The following is a 10,748-nucleotide window of genomic DNA, read 5'->3' as shown; positions in this document are numbered from 1 at the left end:
CCCCCGGAGCCCCCCGCGCCTGCACGTCTCAGGGGCCACATTTCGCTGGAAGGGGGACGAGAAACCGCGGATGATGCGCTGAATAAAAACACCCTCTCCTCTGCAATGCGGTGCTTCGAGCATGCAGCATCTTCCCTTCCTCCTCAACGTGGTCTGTGAAACGTGGTAAATGCTTCCCTTTCATTCCTTTCCCTTTTTTTTTCTTTCTTTTTTTTTTTTTTCCCTCCCTCTCTCTTTTTCTTCCCCCTCTCTCCCGTGGCTCGCGCTCCCCGGGCAAGCCGCAGAAAGCTCCTACAGCAAAGGGAAGGTCCCCTTGATGTAAATTGTTCCCTACATGTTGAACCCGGCCGCAGACAAAAGCTCTAATTAATCGGCTCAGCCCCTGCTCTGGAGTGGAGGTTTTCAACCTCGCCTTTCCTTTGTAGCCTTAATTAGTTTTTGCTCCTCTGCCTGCGAGCGGGGGGCCGGGGCCGGGGGAGCCCCCGCGTCCCACGGCACCGCGGGGAGCGGGCACACGCGGGGAAATCAGCCCCGAGAGGGCACAGCGGCGACTAACGAGCACCCAGCAATTAACGACGGGCGCGTGAGGCACCCCTTTACTGCCCCAAAGGAGAAATGGGGCCGAGCGGTCCTGCGGCAGGGCAGGATGCGCCCCTCGAGGGGGCTGACGCTGGTCCCCCACCGCTTCGGGCGATGGAGGAGCGGGGACCCCGTGCCCCTTCTGTGCCTGCTTCAGGGCTGCAGGAAACCCACCCTGGGGAGACGGGAGCTACCGCCGCCGAGTTTTTCCAGGAGTTTTGCCCAGGATCTGCCCGGCTCCCACCCATCCACACCGTCCCCGGGGACGCTGAGGCCCTCCCAGGGCATCCTTGGGGTGCGTGGGGCTCCCCTCGGGGCCGCGGCGCTGACCGCTTGGCCGGGCAGCGGGAAGGGCTGGGAGACAATGAGCTTAGGCGCCAAGCCCATAAGGTGATTAGCGGCGGCGAGGGGATCACAGGGCAGATGCAGCCGGCGGAGGGGGGGACATGGATTAGGGGCTCCTCTCCCCTCTCCTGGCATCGCCAATGGCAGCCGGGCAGGGGACAGTGCGGGGCTGCGCAGGTTTAATTTGGGCAGCCCTGAAGTCTCAACCGCTCTCCGGACAAGCTCATTAAGATCTCCCAGCGCCGTCGATTTCGCAGCGTATCTCTCGGCCGGGCTAGATAAGGGACAACAAACTGCTGCCGCGTTCAGATAACGCGGTGCTCCTTCGCCGTCGCGCCCCGCTCGCAGTTTATCTGACGGCGGCAGATCTGGAGTTGAAGAGATTTGGCAGCGAGAATAAACCTGCGGCGATGCGCGGGCGATACGCCGAGCTGCCCAGATAAAAGCCGGGGGGGGGGGGGAAGAGTTTAAAGCAAGGCTGGGAGGCTCCGCGGGATGCATTGCTGCTCCCCGCCCTGCCCCACGCTTGGGATGCTCGCTTGGGAAGCACGAGGTGACAAGGACCAGGACGCTGGCCCTGTGCCGGGGGAGGACCCCGCTGCGTGTCCCTGAGGTCCCCAAAGGCTGTCCCAGCACCACGGCCGAGGCGAAGGGCAGCTGACAAGTCAGGAAGGGTGTTTGGGGATCCGCGGAATGGCCCAGAACCGACTGAGGAACACCAGAATGCTGGAGAAAAAGAGGTTTATTGGCTTGTTCATACGTTTTCATGGGGGCTAACAACTCACAGGGGTCGGGCTGCTTGTGAGTCCCTTCCCAGGGGGTCCAGTGCTTTGGGACGGGGATGCCACCGCCTGGCTCGCGTCCTGCTGCCGCGTGAGGACATGCGTGATGACCACAGCGGCCACCAGGCTGCCCAGAACCAGGAGGCTGAGAACCCCCTTGGTTCTGCAGTAGGGCCACGAAGTGCCTGCAACTGAAGAGCCAAAAGATGGGGAAGGGAGGCATTTTCCACCCTGGCATCACCGAGCCCCACTGGGTTTGGAGCATCTTGCAGGACTGATCCTGCCAAGCCCCCCCCCCCCCCGCCGCATGCTGCCGCATCTCCCACTCATTCATCCCAAACAGATTTAAGTCCCAAAGCTCAGTTAGGACATAAAGGTGCAGGAAACGTCCCACAAACCTGCAGGCGGAGGGAGGCAGACTGTCGCGGTGTCGATGCTGATTGTATTCCAGCTGGCCGGGTTGCTCGCATTGCAGACGTAGGTCCTGGGCTTGGAGTCCCCATGCACCGACAGCACGTTCCCGTGCCCCAGGGGAGCCCCATCGTGGGACCAGCTGTAGGAGACGTTGGCAGCACCGGGCACGGAGCAGAGCAGCGAGATGTTGCACCAGCCCTGCTCCTGCTGCAGCACGCGTGTGTCCAGTTTTGGCCGGCCGACGGGCTCTGTGGGGACAGGGGGGTGAGACGGGCTGGGGGAGGTGGGGGGGACAGAGGTGGGGGGGGCAGCCACTCACCCCACACTGACACGCAGAAGCACTGAGAAATATTGGAACCAGATAGACTCTCAAAATCTGCAGAATAGTTGCCGTTGTCTGCCTGGGTGACCGGCCTGATGCTCAGGGAGAGGGTCGCCGGGAGGAAGATGGTTCTCCCAGAAAAAGGGCCCTTGAAAACTTGGATTTTATACTTTGAAGCCCTCACGATGATCAGCTGGGTTCCTGAAGCCAGTACCACTCTCCATTCCAACGCTTCCCACGCTGGTGGCGGTTCCTTGGGCAGCAGCCGCAGCTCTCCTCCGGCAGGCACAGCCCTGTCCTCGCACCCTGCGGTCCCAAAGAGGAGGCATGGGATGAGCGCGGGGGGTGTCACTCAGTTCCCCTCGTTCTGGGAAGGAGCTTCCAGCTAATTCCTCCTTCACCTCTCACATCCTCCATCGTCAGTTGTCTCTGGGTGGTGAGAAGGAGCTACTGATGTGTACACCCACTTTGGGGTTATTCTTTCCCAATATATGTTTATTTTATAGGGCCAGTACGAAGAGAGTTGCCTTTTGCAAAGACAAAGAGGAAGCTCTGCCTTAACTCTTGCTTGCTTCCCTCTCCCAGGGCACACTAAAGCCTTATAAACGGAACAGTTTCTCAGAGATACGCATCCTTTCCTAAAAAAATAGTAACAATTCACAGTAACTCTGAGTTAAGTTATTCTCCCTGCATAGCAGGGAGAACTTCAGGCCCTCAAAAAAGTGCATTTTGCTTTCAGCATCACTTTATTGGGGTTCTTCTCCCCTGGCCACTCAAAAGGCTGTCTCGGACTCCGCTAGGGACCATTTTCTTGCTGGTTTGCACAAAAGACGAAAAAAAAAGAACCAAAACCAACGCCACAGCCGAATGACCATCTGAGGCAGGCACGTAAAAGCAGTTTCCCAGTGAGCTTACCTTGGGCTCGGCTGAGGAAGAGGAAAGGGACGAGGAGAAGCGCAGCGCGCTGCATGGCCAGCTGCACCGCGCCGCGCAGGAACGGGAACAAGGCGTGACGTGGCCGTGAGGGCAGGCGTGGGGTTTGATCCTGCCCCGGCCCCCAGCGCTGGGGCTCAGCAGATTGTGGGGTACGGCATGGGGCTGGGGGCTGGTCCTGCACCCGCAGCCTGGCTCCGTGGGGCGGTGGGAGGAGAGGGGACGAGCCCTGAGTGGGGGCATCGCCCAGCTTCGCCCGTGGGTGCAGCATCACCGAGGTCCTGCACGGATCTGGGTGGGAAGCGCAGCGAAACATGGAAAGTGCATGAGAAGAAGTCCAAAAAAATTCAACCCTGCCCTCGTGCCTTTATTAGGTCACAGAGAAAGGTGCTGGGAGGTGAGGGAGGAGGCAGCCCTGGTCCCGCGCCTCTCCGACCCCCAGGCTGGGCTGGGCACTGCTCTCTGGTGGGCCGGATCCTGCTCGGGGCTGTCTCCAAGCTGGCGTCAGGGTGCTCGCATGCTGCACACTGTAAGCACCCGCTGCCACCCTGAGCACCCTCTTCTCCCAAAGGCGAGCTGCAAAAAGAAAGCAAAACCCCAAAAGCACCCACTTTAAGTAATTAAAATTAGTTTCCCCTGAGGTTTGCAGCTGCTGCGCCCTGCAGCTGAGCTCGCTTGGGAGGCAGCAGCACGAGTCCCCCCGGGGCCAAAGGAGCCTTAGATGGTCCCATCCTCCCCACTGGTGACGCAGGGACAGCGGGGGTGGCCGGGGGCGAGCTGTGGCAACGCAGAGGATATTGCACCGGAGCGCGCGCCCATGAGGGTGTGAGGAACCGCAGGCGAGAGAGGAAGTTGTTGATGGCCGGTCACGGGTTCCCAGGGCTTTCTCCAGCTGCAGGAAGCTTGCTCACACGCTCCAGAGATGGAGCAGCTCAGGGACGTTCTGCCGGCGCCGTGGATGGTGCTGTGCCTGGTGCTGTGGGTGGCAGCCCAGCTCCCTGCAGGTGGCCAAGGTGAGGAGGGGACGTGGGGCGAGCCAACGGCACGGCGGGGCGGCTGGAGGCTGCAGACAGGGCAGGGGGGATGCGCGGGTGGGACGTGGGTTTTCAGCCGGGCTCGGGGGTCCTGAGGAGACGGGCTGGGGCTGGGGGAGTATTTGGGGTTTTCTCTGCCTCTGTCCTCTGCACCCAGGCCGGCCCAGCCCATGTAGGGCCATCGCTGGCCGTTGCGCTGCGCCAATTCCCTTTTGCAGGCCGGATTTCTCTGCTGAGTGAGGTCAGCACCTTTTGACAGCAATTTCAGGGAACTGTCAGTGCCTGAGGCTCTTCCTAAAACCGGAGATTTCTGTGCCGTGGGGAGCAGGGCCCCTGCAAATGCCTGGACTCGGGGGCACGTTTGGTGCCTGCAGCATCCCCCGGACACATTTCCGTAGCCCCCATCGCGTTCCCTGCTTTTGGTGTGAGCAGGGCGGGCACCACTTCTGCCTCCTCTCCCCGAGCACCCCATCCCCACCAGTTTGCACGCCAGCTCTGCCAAACCAGCCCCGGGGGGTCGCACCTGGGGGGGATGCCGCTGGCTGGAAGCTGCAGCAACAAAACCTGCAGCAACCTGGGGCTCGGTTGAGCTGCAAAACCTCCCTTGCTAACCGGTGTGGTTAACCTTGGCGTGCTGCACCAGCTCGGCCCCTGCGTTCACACCTCTGCAGGCTGCACTTCGCATTGTTTCTTCCCCCGCTCGCTGGGACCGCAGTGGCTGGGCAAGGCACAGCCTGGCCGAGGGCGTCACGGTGCCTTTTGTGCTTTTCTTGCAGCACAGTGTGGTTGCAAAGCTGCAGCGAGCGGCAGTCCCCGTTGCTTGAAGGCTCCTGGGTGCCTGGAGCGGTGGGCGCCCAGCGCAATGAGACTCAGGTGTGAGCCCACGGGGGATAAATAGTGCTTATCCCTCCCAGGGAGGCTGCTCCTGCTCTCGCATGCCCCAGCCTCTCCTAACGCTGAGTCTTGGGGGTGTCCCCTCTGTACCCGAGGTCTGGTGGCTGCAGTTTAATGAAGGCGAGGTTTAGGCTCGGTGTCTCAAGTCAGGTCTCGCCCCCACCCACGCACGCAAGGAGAGCGAAGCCGGTGGCTTTGTCAGCGCCCTCCGAGCATCGATGCGGAGCTGTGATCCCCGACCTGGTGCTCGTCCCCGTGGCCGTGCCGTACAGGGGGCTACGAGGGGGCAGCAGCACACCCGGCTGTGCCGTGCCGAGCTGGGGACCCTCAGCAGCCCCCCACCTTTTGGGGCTGCCTCAGTGCCCCAGCTGCACGCAGGCAGGAGGAAGCCGAGCGGCTGCGTGCGTGCTCGGCCCGGTGACCGCTGGCATTTTTTTTTTTTTTTTAGGGGCTTTTTATCTCACCTCTACCAGAGGCCCAGACATCCGGGGCTGCTCTGAACAGGAAGGGGAGAAAGCCCAGCTTTGGGGTGGGGGGAAGGGTCCCTTGGGTAAGGTTCTTGCTGCTCCCCAGGCTGGGCAGGCAAGAAAGGAGCTGGGGCACAAACGAGCAACTGGAGCCTTACTGGAGGGGCTGCAAACACCTCTGCTCAGGACGGAGATGATGCAAACACGGGCAGCTGCCAGCTGTGAGTACGGGGTACAGACAGACACACGGCCAGCCCGGGGTGCTGCAGGAGCTGGGGACACCCAGGGACCTGGTCCTGCTGCGCTGAGCACTGGTGCCCAGAGGGTACAGGGGCATCAGCACAGGGGACTCCAGCAGGCAAGCCCCCTCCCTAGTGTTTTCTGATGCCCCAGGACACCCCCCGTGCTCACCCTGTGCCTCCTCTTTGGGACCGCAGGGTGCGAGGACAGGGCTGTGCCTGCCGGAGGAGAGCTGCGGCTGCTGCCCAAGGAACTACCACAAGCGTGGGCAGTATTTGAATGGAGAGTGGTACTGGATTCAGGAACCCGGCTGGTCATTATAAGGGCTACAAAGAATGAAGTTCGAGATTTCAAGGGTCCTTTTTCTGGGAGAGCCACCTTCCTCCCGGCGACCCTCTCCCTGAGCATCAGCCCGGTCACCCAGGCAGACAGCGGCAACTACTCTGCAGAGTTTGAGACTGAATCTGGCTTCGTTCCTCATCAGCGGTTCTGCGTGTCAGTGTGGGGTGAGTGGCTGCCCCCCCCGGTCTGCCCCCCCCCCCCCCCTCCAGCCCCTCTCACCCCCCTGTCCCCACAGAGCCCGTCGGCCGGCCGCACCTGGAGGTGCGCACACTGCAGCAGGAGCAGGGCTGGTGCAACATCTCGCTGCTCTGCTCCGTGCCCGGTGCTGCCAACGTCTCCTACAGCTGGTCCCACGATGGGGCTCCCCTGGGGCACGGGAACGTGCTGTCGGTGCATGGGGACTCCGAGCCCAGGACCTACGTCTGCAATGTGAGCAACCCGGCCAGCTGGAGCATGGCCAGCATCGACACCAAGACGGTCTGCTTCCCTTCTCCCAGAGGTAATTTGCCCTCGACTCCAACAAAGCTGGCTTTGGGGGTGCACCAGCTGCACTGCTCCGGTCTCCGGGACCTTCAACTCCCCAGTGAAACTCCAGAGGGTGTCATGCTGCTGCTGGGCTAAAATGTGCCCAGCTTCTCCTGCTGGGAGTGGAACAGTGACTGCTGGGCGCGGGAGATGTACATCGGGGCTGAGGTTTCCTGGGCAGGTGCTGAGCTGTGGCACTGATGGGGACTGTGCTTCAGAAACGTCCAGGCTCTGTCCCACGTCTCCCTTCTGCCCTCATTCTTCTCAGTGTCTTCCATCCTGTGGTGGGCAGTGCCTGTGCCGCTGGTGCTGGCTGTCTCCATCGTCGCCTTTGTCGCCTGCTGGTGCTGGAGGAAGCGACGGAAGGACAGCTCGGCAGGTTTGACCCCGGGGCTGGCGCGGGGATTTGGCTCTGCAGCTTCCGCGCTCCTGCTAACGCTCTCGGTGCTGGCCCTCGGCCACCCGTCCCTCCTGGGCTGACGTGGGAGCGGCCACCAAGCCCCTGGCTCTGCAGGGTGCTCCTTGGGGACGGGCTGAGTCCTGTCCCAGCGCCGTGCCCAAACCCAGTGGCAGCACTGGAGGCTTCACCCCATGGGGTCCCGGGGACTATTTGGGTTGTGGTCAATGTTAGCTCTATTCAGAGGAGGAACAAAACCTCCAGACTGCCGAGGGATGCCTTTCTCCCTCTGCTTTGCTTTACTCGAGTGCTTCCCAGGGGATGAATCCCCCCAGCATGGGGGCTGCAACCGCTCATCCCTCGCTCTGACCCTTCAAGCTCCCCCAGAACACGTCGAGCCATCGCTGACTGTCTATGAGGAAGTGGGCAAAGTCCAAGCTGGCCAAGACCTTGTGAGTGTTGGGGGCGTCCCTGGGAGCCCCCTCCCCACGTGGGGAGCATCGGTTTGGAAGTGTCTGTCGCCCTGGGCTGCGTCCTTTAACCAGCCTGGGGCTGCTTTCTCCTGCAGAACAGGAACAGGGAGGCCAATGCAGTAGGAAACACTATCTACGCCGTGGTCTCCACCAAAGCACAGGTGGGGCTCCAACCCAGGGGAGGGAACCTGGGTGGTCCCCTGGGCAGAGGGCTGCCCCTTTTGCCCATAACTTGCTTTTCATCTCACGTTTTCACTGTTTTGCCCTGGCAGGGGCCCAGAACCTTTCAGGAGCCCCAAACCTGCACCATCTACTCCACTATTCAAGCTACCAAGAAGGTGAGCTTTCCCTGCTGTGACTCCAGCCCATTTGCAATGGCAGAGAAACCCAAATCCTCCCCACAAGCCGAAGGCATCGGTGCTCGGTGGGGGCCGGTACCCCCTGGTGCTCCTGAAACGTCCTCAGGGACCTTTGGTGGGGCAGCAGCCACCCACTGTCCCTAACGGCGGGTCCTTTCTCTGCTCCGCAGTCCCCTTCCATCAGGAGGAAGAAGCTGGATCCAGCTCTGGTCTGCACTGCCTACACAGAGGTAAAATGGGCCCCGGCCCCGTGGGGAGAGGAGCCCCACGCGTCTCCTCTCCAAGTTCCGCTCTGCAGCTTCTGCTGCTGGAATCTGGGTGTCTTTGGGGGTGTTTTTTGGTGACTAACGAAAGCCCCACGTCACCCTCACCGTGAGGGGCTGTAAATGCCATTGTGGGGGACCCGAAGCGACACCCACCAGTCCCTGCTGGGCTAAAACTCCCCCCTTTTCCTTGCAGCCTACGGTGCCTTTGAAACACTGGAGTCCCCCACCGCGGAGCTTGTCCCTGTCTCCTGTGGACCACCACCTCTCCTAGCCCCTGGCCATTTTGGCAAGACCTCTTCTTCTCCTGGAGCCAGCACCCGTGGGGCAGCACCCGCGGGGAGCTGGGGATTTGCTCAAGACGAGAACATCCAGAAATGGGGTTTTACAAGGACTGCAAACCCAAACTGCGCCTTGGAGGCTTTGCTGCAAGGGAAGGGGGACAGGCTGGGTGGTTGAAGCTTGTCTTTGGAGGAGACGGCTTTGAAATCTGGACTGTGCGTCGGTGGGAGCTGAGGACGCCTGATGTGTGTTAGTGCCAGTGTATGAGCTTTTTTTTTTTTTTTTTTAGTTTTTGACAGATCCAATACACCTTGTGAATTCATTTTTAAGTGTGAATAGAAGCCGAACTGCAAGAGGCAATTGTGGGGCTGGTTTAATTAGCTTAATTGACTATTTATAGCCTGAAATGTAACTTGGAGGGGGAAGGAGGGGGGGGCGGATCACCTTGCTCTGGGATTGGGAGCCTCTGAAGCCAATGCTGAGGAACTTGGAAAAGTTTCTGCTGTGTGAACTAGGGTGGCCCTGGGGATGGTTTCAGGGTAGGAGCATGATGCTGGGCATGGCCTCGAGCACCCGGAGCCATCCTGTGTCCAGCAATGCCCCCATGTCCCTTCCCACTGAAGTTATCCTATGGCACGAGTCGCTCTGGGAGAAGGGAGGGGAGGAGGAAGAGGGGCTCTGGCTTCAAACATCTCACCAAAGGCAAGATCAAGGGATTTTATTTGGGATTAAAATTAAATGCGCCACTTTGATGGAAGCTTTCTCCTGATGGTGCTGCCTGCTCCCCTCTCGTCTGATTCCCTGCATCAAAATATCTTTGTGTCTGCTCTCTGTGAAAGGAGCACTAATGGGGATCGTTAATGGGGAGCTGTGCTGGGGGGTGCTGGGGGGGAGCTGGCTGTCACAGCAAGGAAACCTGGGGGGCAGGCGCTGCCCGTCGGGGCTCAGGCACTGCCGTGCTGCTGCCGCCGATCGGTGCCAGCCCGCGCCCTGTCTTCAGCACTTCAAGGCATGCAGGTGTGAGCGGAATACTTCTCACGCTAAATGCAGGTGAATGCAAATGCAAACAAACATAAGGAGACTTTTCTTATTTCTTTTTGGTGAATAATAACCCTTCCAATGGCATAAATCCCAACCCACTCTCGCTTCGGCCACGGGAGGTAAGTCTGGGCTGTGCCTGGCTGTGTTGTTGGGGCTGGGAGCTGCAACCCACACACACAGCAGCGTGGGCATTGATGGAGAATCCGGGGCAGAAACTTCAGGCACGTGGAAGGGGCTGAGGCTGCTGCCTGTCAGCAGGGGCTGATGTAGGAGATGCATCTCCTTTTGCAGAAGGGACTGGCCCCGAAGGCAGGGTCCCCGTGCTCCTAATGAGCAGAATCAGCTGAGGGTGCCAGTTCTGAGCTGCACCCATCAGCCCAAGCCATGCTCCATCATGGTAATTTTCCCCTAATGGCCATGCTTTGCACGTGGGGGGTGACTTGCAGCACCCAGGCTGCATCTTGCACGGTGACAGCACAGTTTGATCCCCACTTCTGCCAGTTCCCACTGGTGTGCGTTGAGCCGGTGATGCTCAGCCCCGCTGTGCCCGGGGACGGGGACAGCACTGCCCGTCTGGCTGCAGCATTGTGTGCGCTGGCACGTTCATAGGAACACCTCTTGCTGGCATCGCATCTTCTCACTGATGGGTGTGAACTGTGGGGGGCTGAAATTAAACTGGGTCGGGTCTCGGTGGGTGCTGCCATCGCCCTTCCTTCACAGGTGGGAAGGTGCCAGTGTTTGGTTGCCCCCAGCACAGGACTTCACTGCCCTTTGCCCCCAAAAGAATCATAGACTCATAGAATATCCCGAGTTGGAAGGGACCCGTAAGGATCATCCATTCCAGCTCCTGGCACCACAGAGGTCTACCCAAAATTTTAGACCGTGTGACTAAGTGCACAGTCCAAATGCTTCTTAAGTTCAGACAGGCTTGGTGCAGTGACTACTTCAAATGGGGAGCCTCTTCCAGTGTGCAAACACCCTCTCGGTGAAAAACCTCTTTCTGATGTCTAGCCTGCACCTCCCCCGCCTCAGCTTGACTGCCGCCCTCTGGCTCTC

The 10,748-nt window shown here is 60.2% G+C and overlaps 2 protein-coding genes across 5 annotated transcripts; one reads left to right on the top strand and one right to left on the bottom strand.

Annotated features, from left to right (window-relative positions):
• Positions 1-1,371: 1,371 nt before the first annotated feature.
• Positions 1,372-3,655, bottom strand: LOC310887293 (natural killer cell receptor 2B4-like). Its single transcript, XM_083813079.1, has 4 exons — positions 3,358-3,655; positions 2,440-2,748; positions 2,105-2,368; positions 1,372-1,897 (listed from the first exon to the last, which is right to left on the bottom strand). Exons 1-4 carry the CDS (start codon positions 3,644-3,646, stop codon positions 1,698-1,700), a joined length of 1,062 nt encoding a protein of 353 aa, XP_083669205.1. The 5' UTR covers positions 3,647-3,655; the 3' UTR covers positions 1,372-1,697.
• Positions 3,656-3,657: 2 nt separating this feature from the next.
• On the top strand, positions 3,658-10,693 carry LOC310887292 (natural killer cell receptor 2B4-like). Of its 4 annotated transcripts, none has more exons than XM_083813078.1 (10): positions 3,658-4,388; positions 5,877-5,991; positions 6,208-6,516; positions 6,588-6,851; positions 7,146-7,256; positions 7,593-7,726; positions 7,843-7,908; positions 8,020-8,085; positions 8,277-8,336; positions 8,566-10,693. In XM_083813078.1, the coding sequence occupies exons 2-10, from the start codon at positions 5,964-5,966 to the stop codon at positions 8,641-8,643; spliced, it is 1,116 nt and encodes a 371-aa protein (XP_083669204.1). In that variant the 5' UTR covers positions 3,658-4,388; positions 5,877-5,963; the 3' UTR covers positions 8,644-10,693. The 4 variants fall into 4 exon arrangements, with proteins under 4 accessions (XP_083669204.1, XP_083669202.1, XP_083669201.1 ...); XM_083813076.1 differs by having other exon boundaries at positions 5,752-5,991; positions 7,653-7,726; XM_083813075.1 differs by having other exon boundaries at positions 5,752-5,991.
• The last annotated feature ends 55 nt before the right edge of the window (positions 10,694-10,748 follow it).

Source organism: Anser anser, assembly GCF_964211835.1.
Source record: "Anser anser genome assembly, chromosome: 28".
Lineage (NCBI taxonomy): Eukaryota > Metazoa > Chordata > Aves > Anseriformes > Anatidae > Anser > Anser anser.
The sequence above is the reverse complement of the archived record's forward strand: the minus strand, read 5'-3'. Positions and strand labels throughout refer to the sequence as shown.

Bases quoted from the DNA above. Each gene is read 5' to 3' on its own strand.
- LOC310887293 (XM_083813079.1), bottom strand. From the start codon at position 3,646: ATGCTGCACCCACGGGCGAAGCTGGGCGATGCCCCCACTCAGGGCTCG. The intron at 2,749-3,357 runs GTAAGCTCACTG...TTGGGACCGCAG, and splicing joins CTTCCTCAGCCGAGCCCAAG to GGTGCGAGGACAGGGCTGTG. The intron at 2,369-2,439 runs GTGAGTGGCTGC...CTGTCCCCACAG, and splicing joins CTTCTGCGTGTCAGTGTGGG to AGCCCGTCGGCCGGCCAAAA.
- LOC310887292 (XM_083813075.1), top strand. From the start codon at position 4,298: ATGGAGCAGCTCAGGGACGTTCTGCCGGCGCCGTGGATGGTGCTGTGC. The intron at 6,517-6,587 runs GTGAGTGGCTGC...CTGTCCCCACAG, and splicing joins GTTCTGCGTGTCAGTGTGGG to AGCCCGTCGGCCGGCCGCAC. The intron at 7,909-8,019 runs GTGGGGCTCCAA...TTGCCCTGGCAG, and splicing joins TGGTCTCCACCAAAGCACAG to GGGCCCAGAACCTTTCAGGA.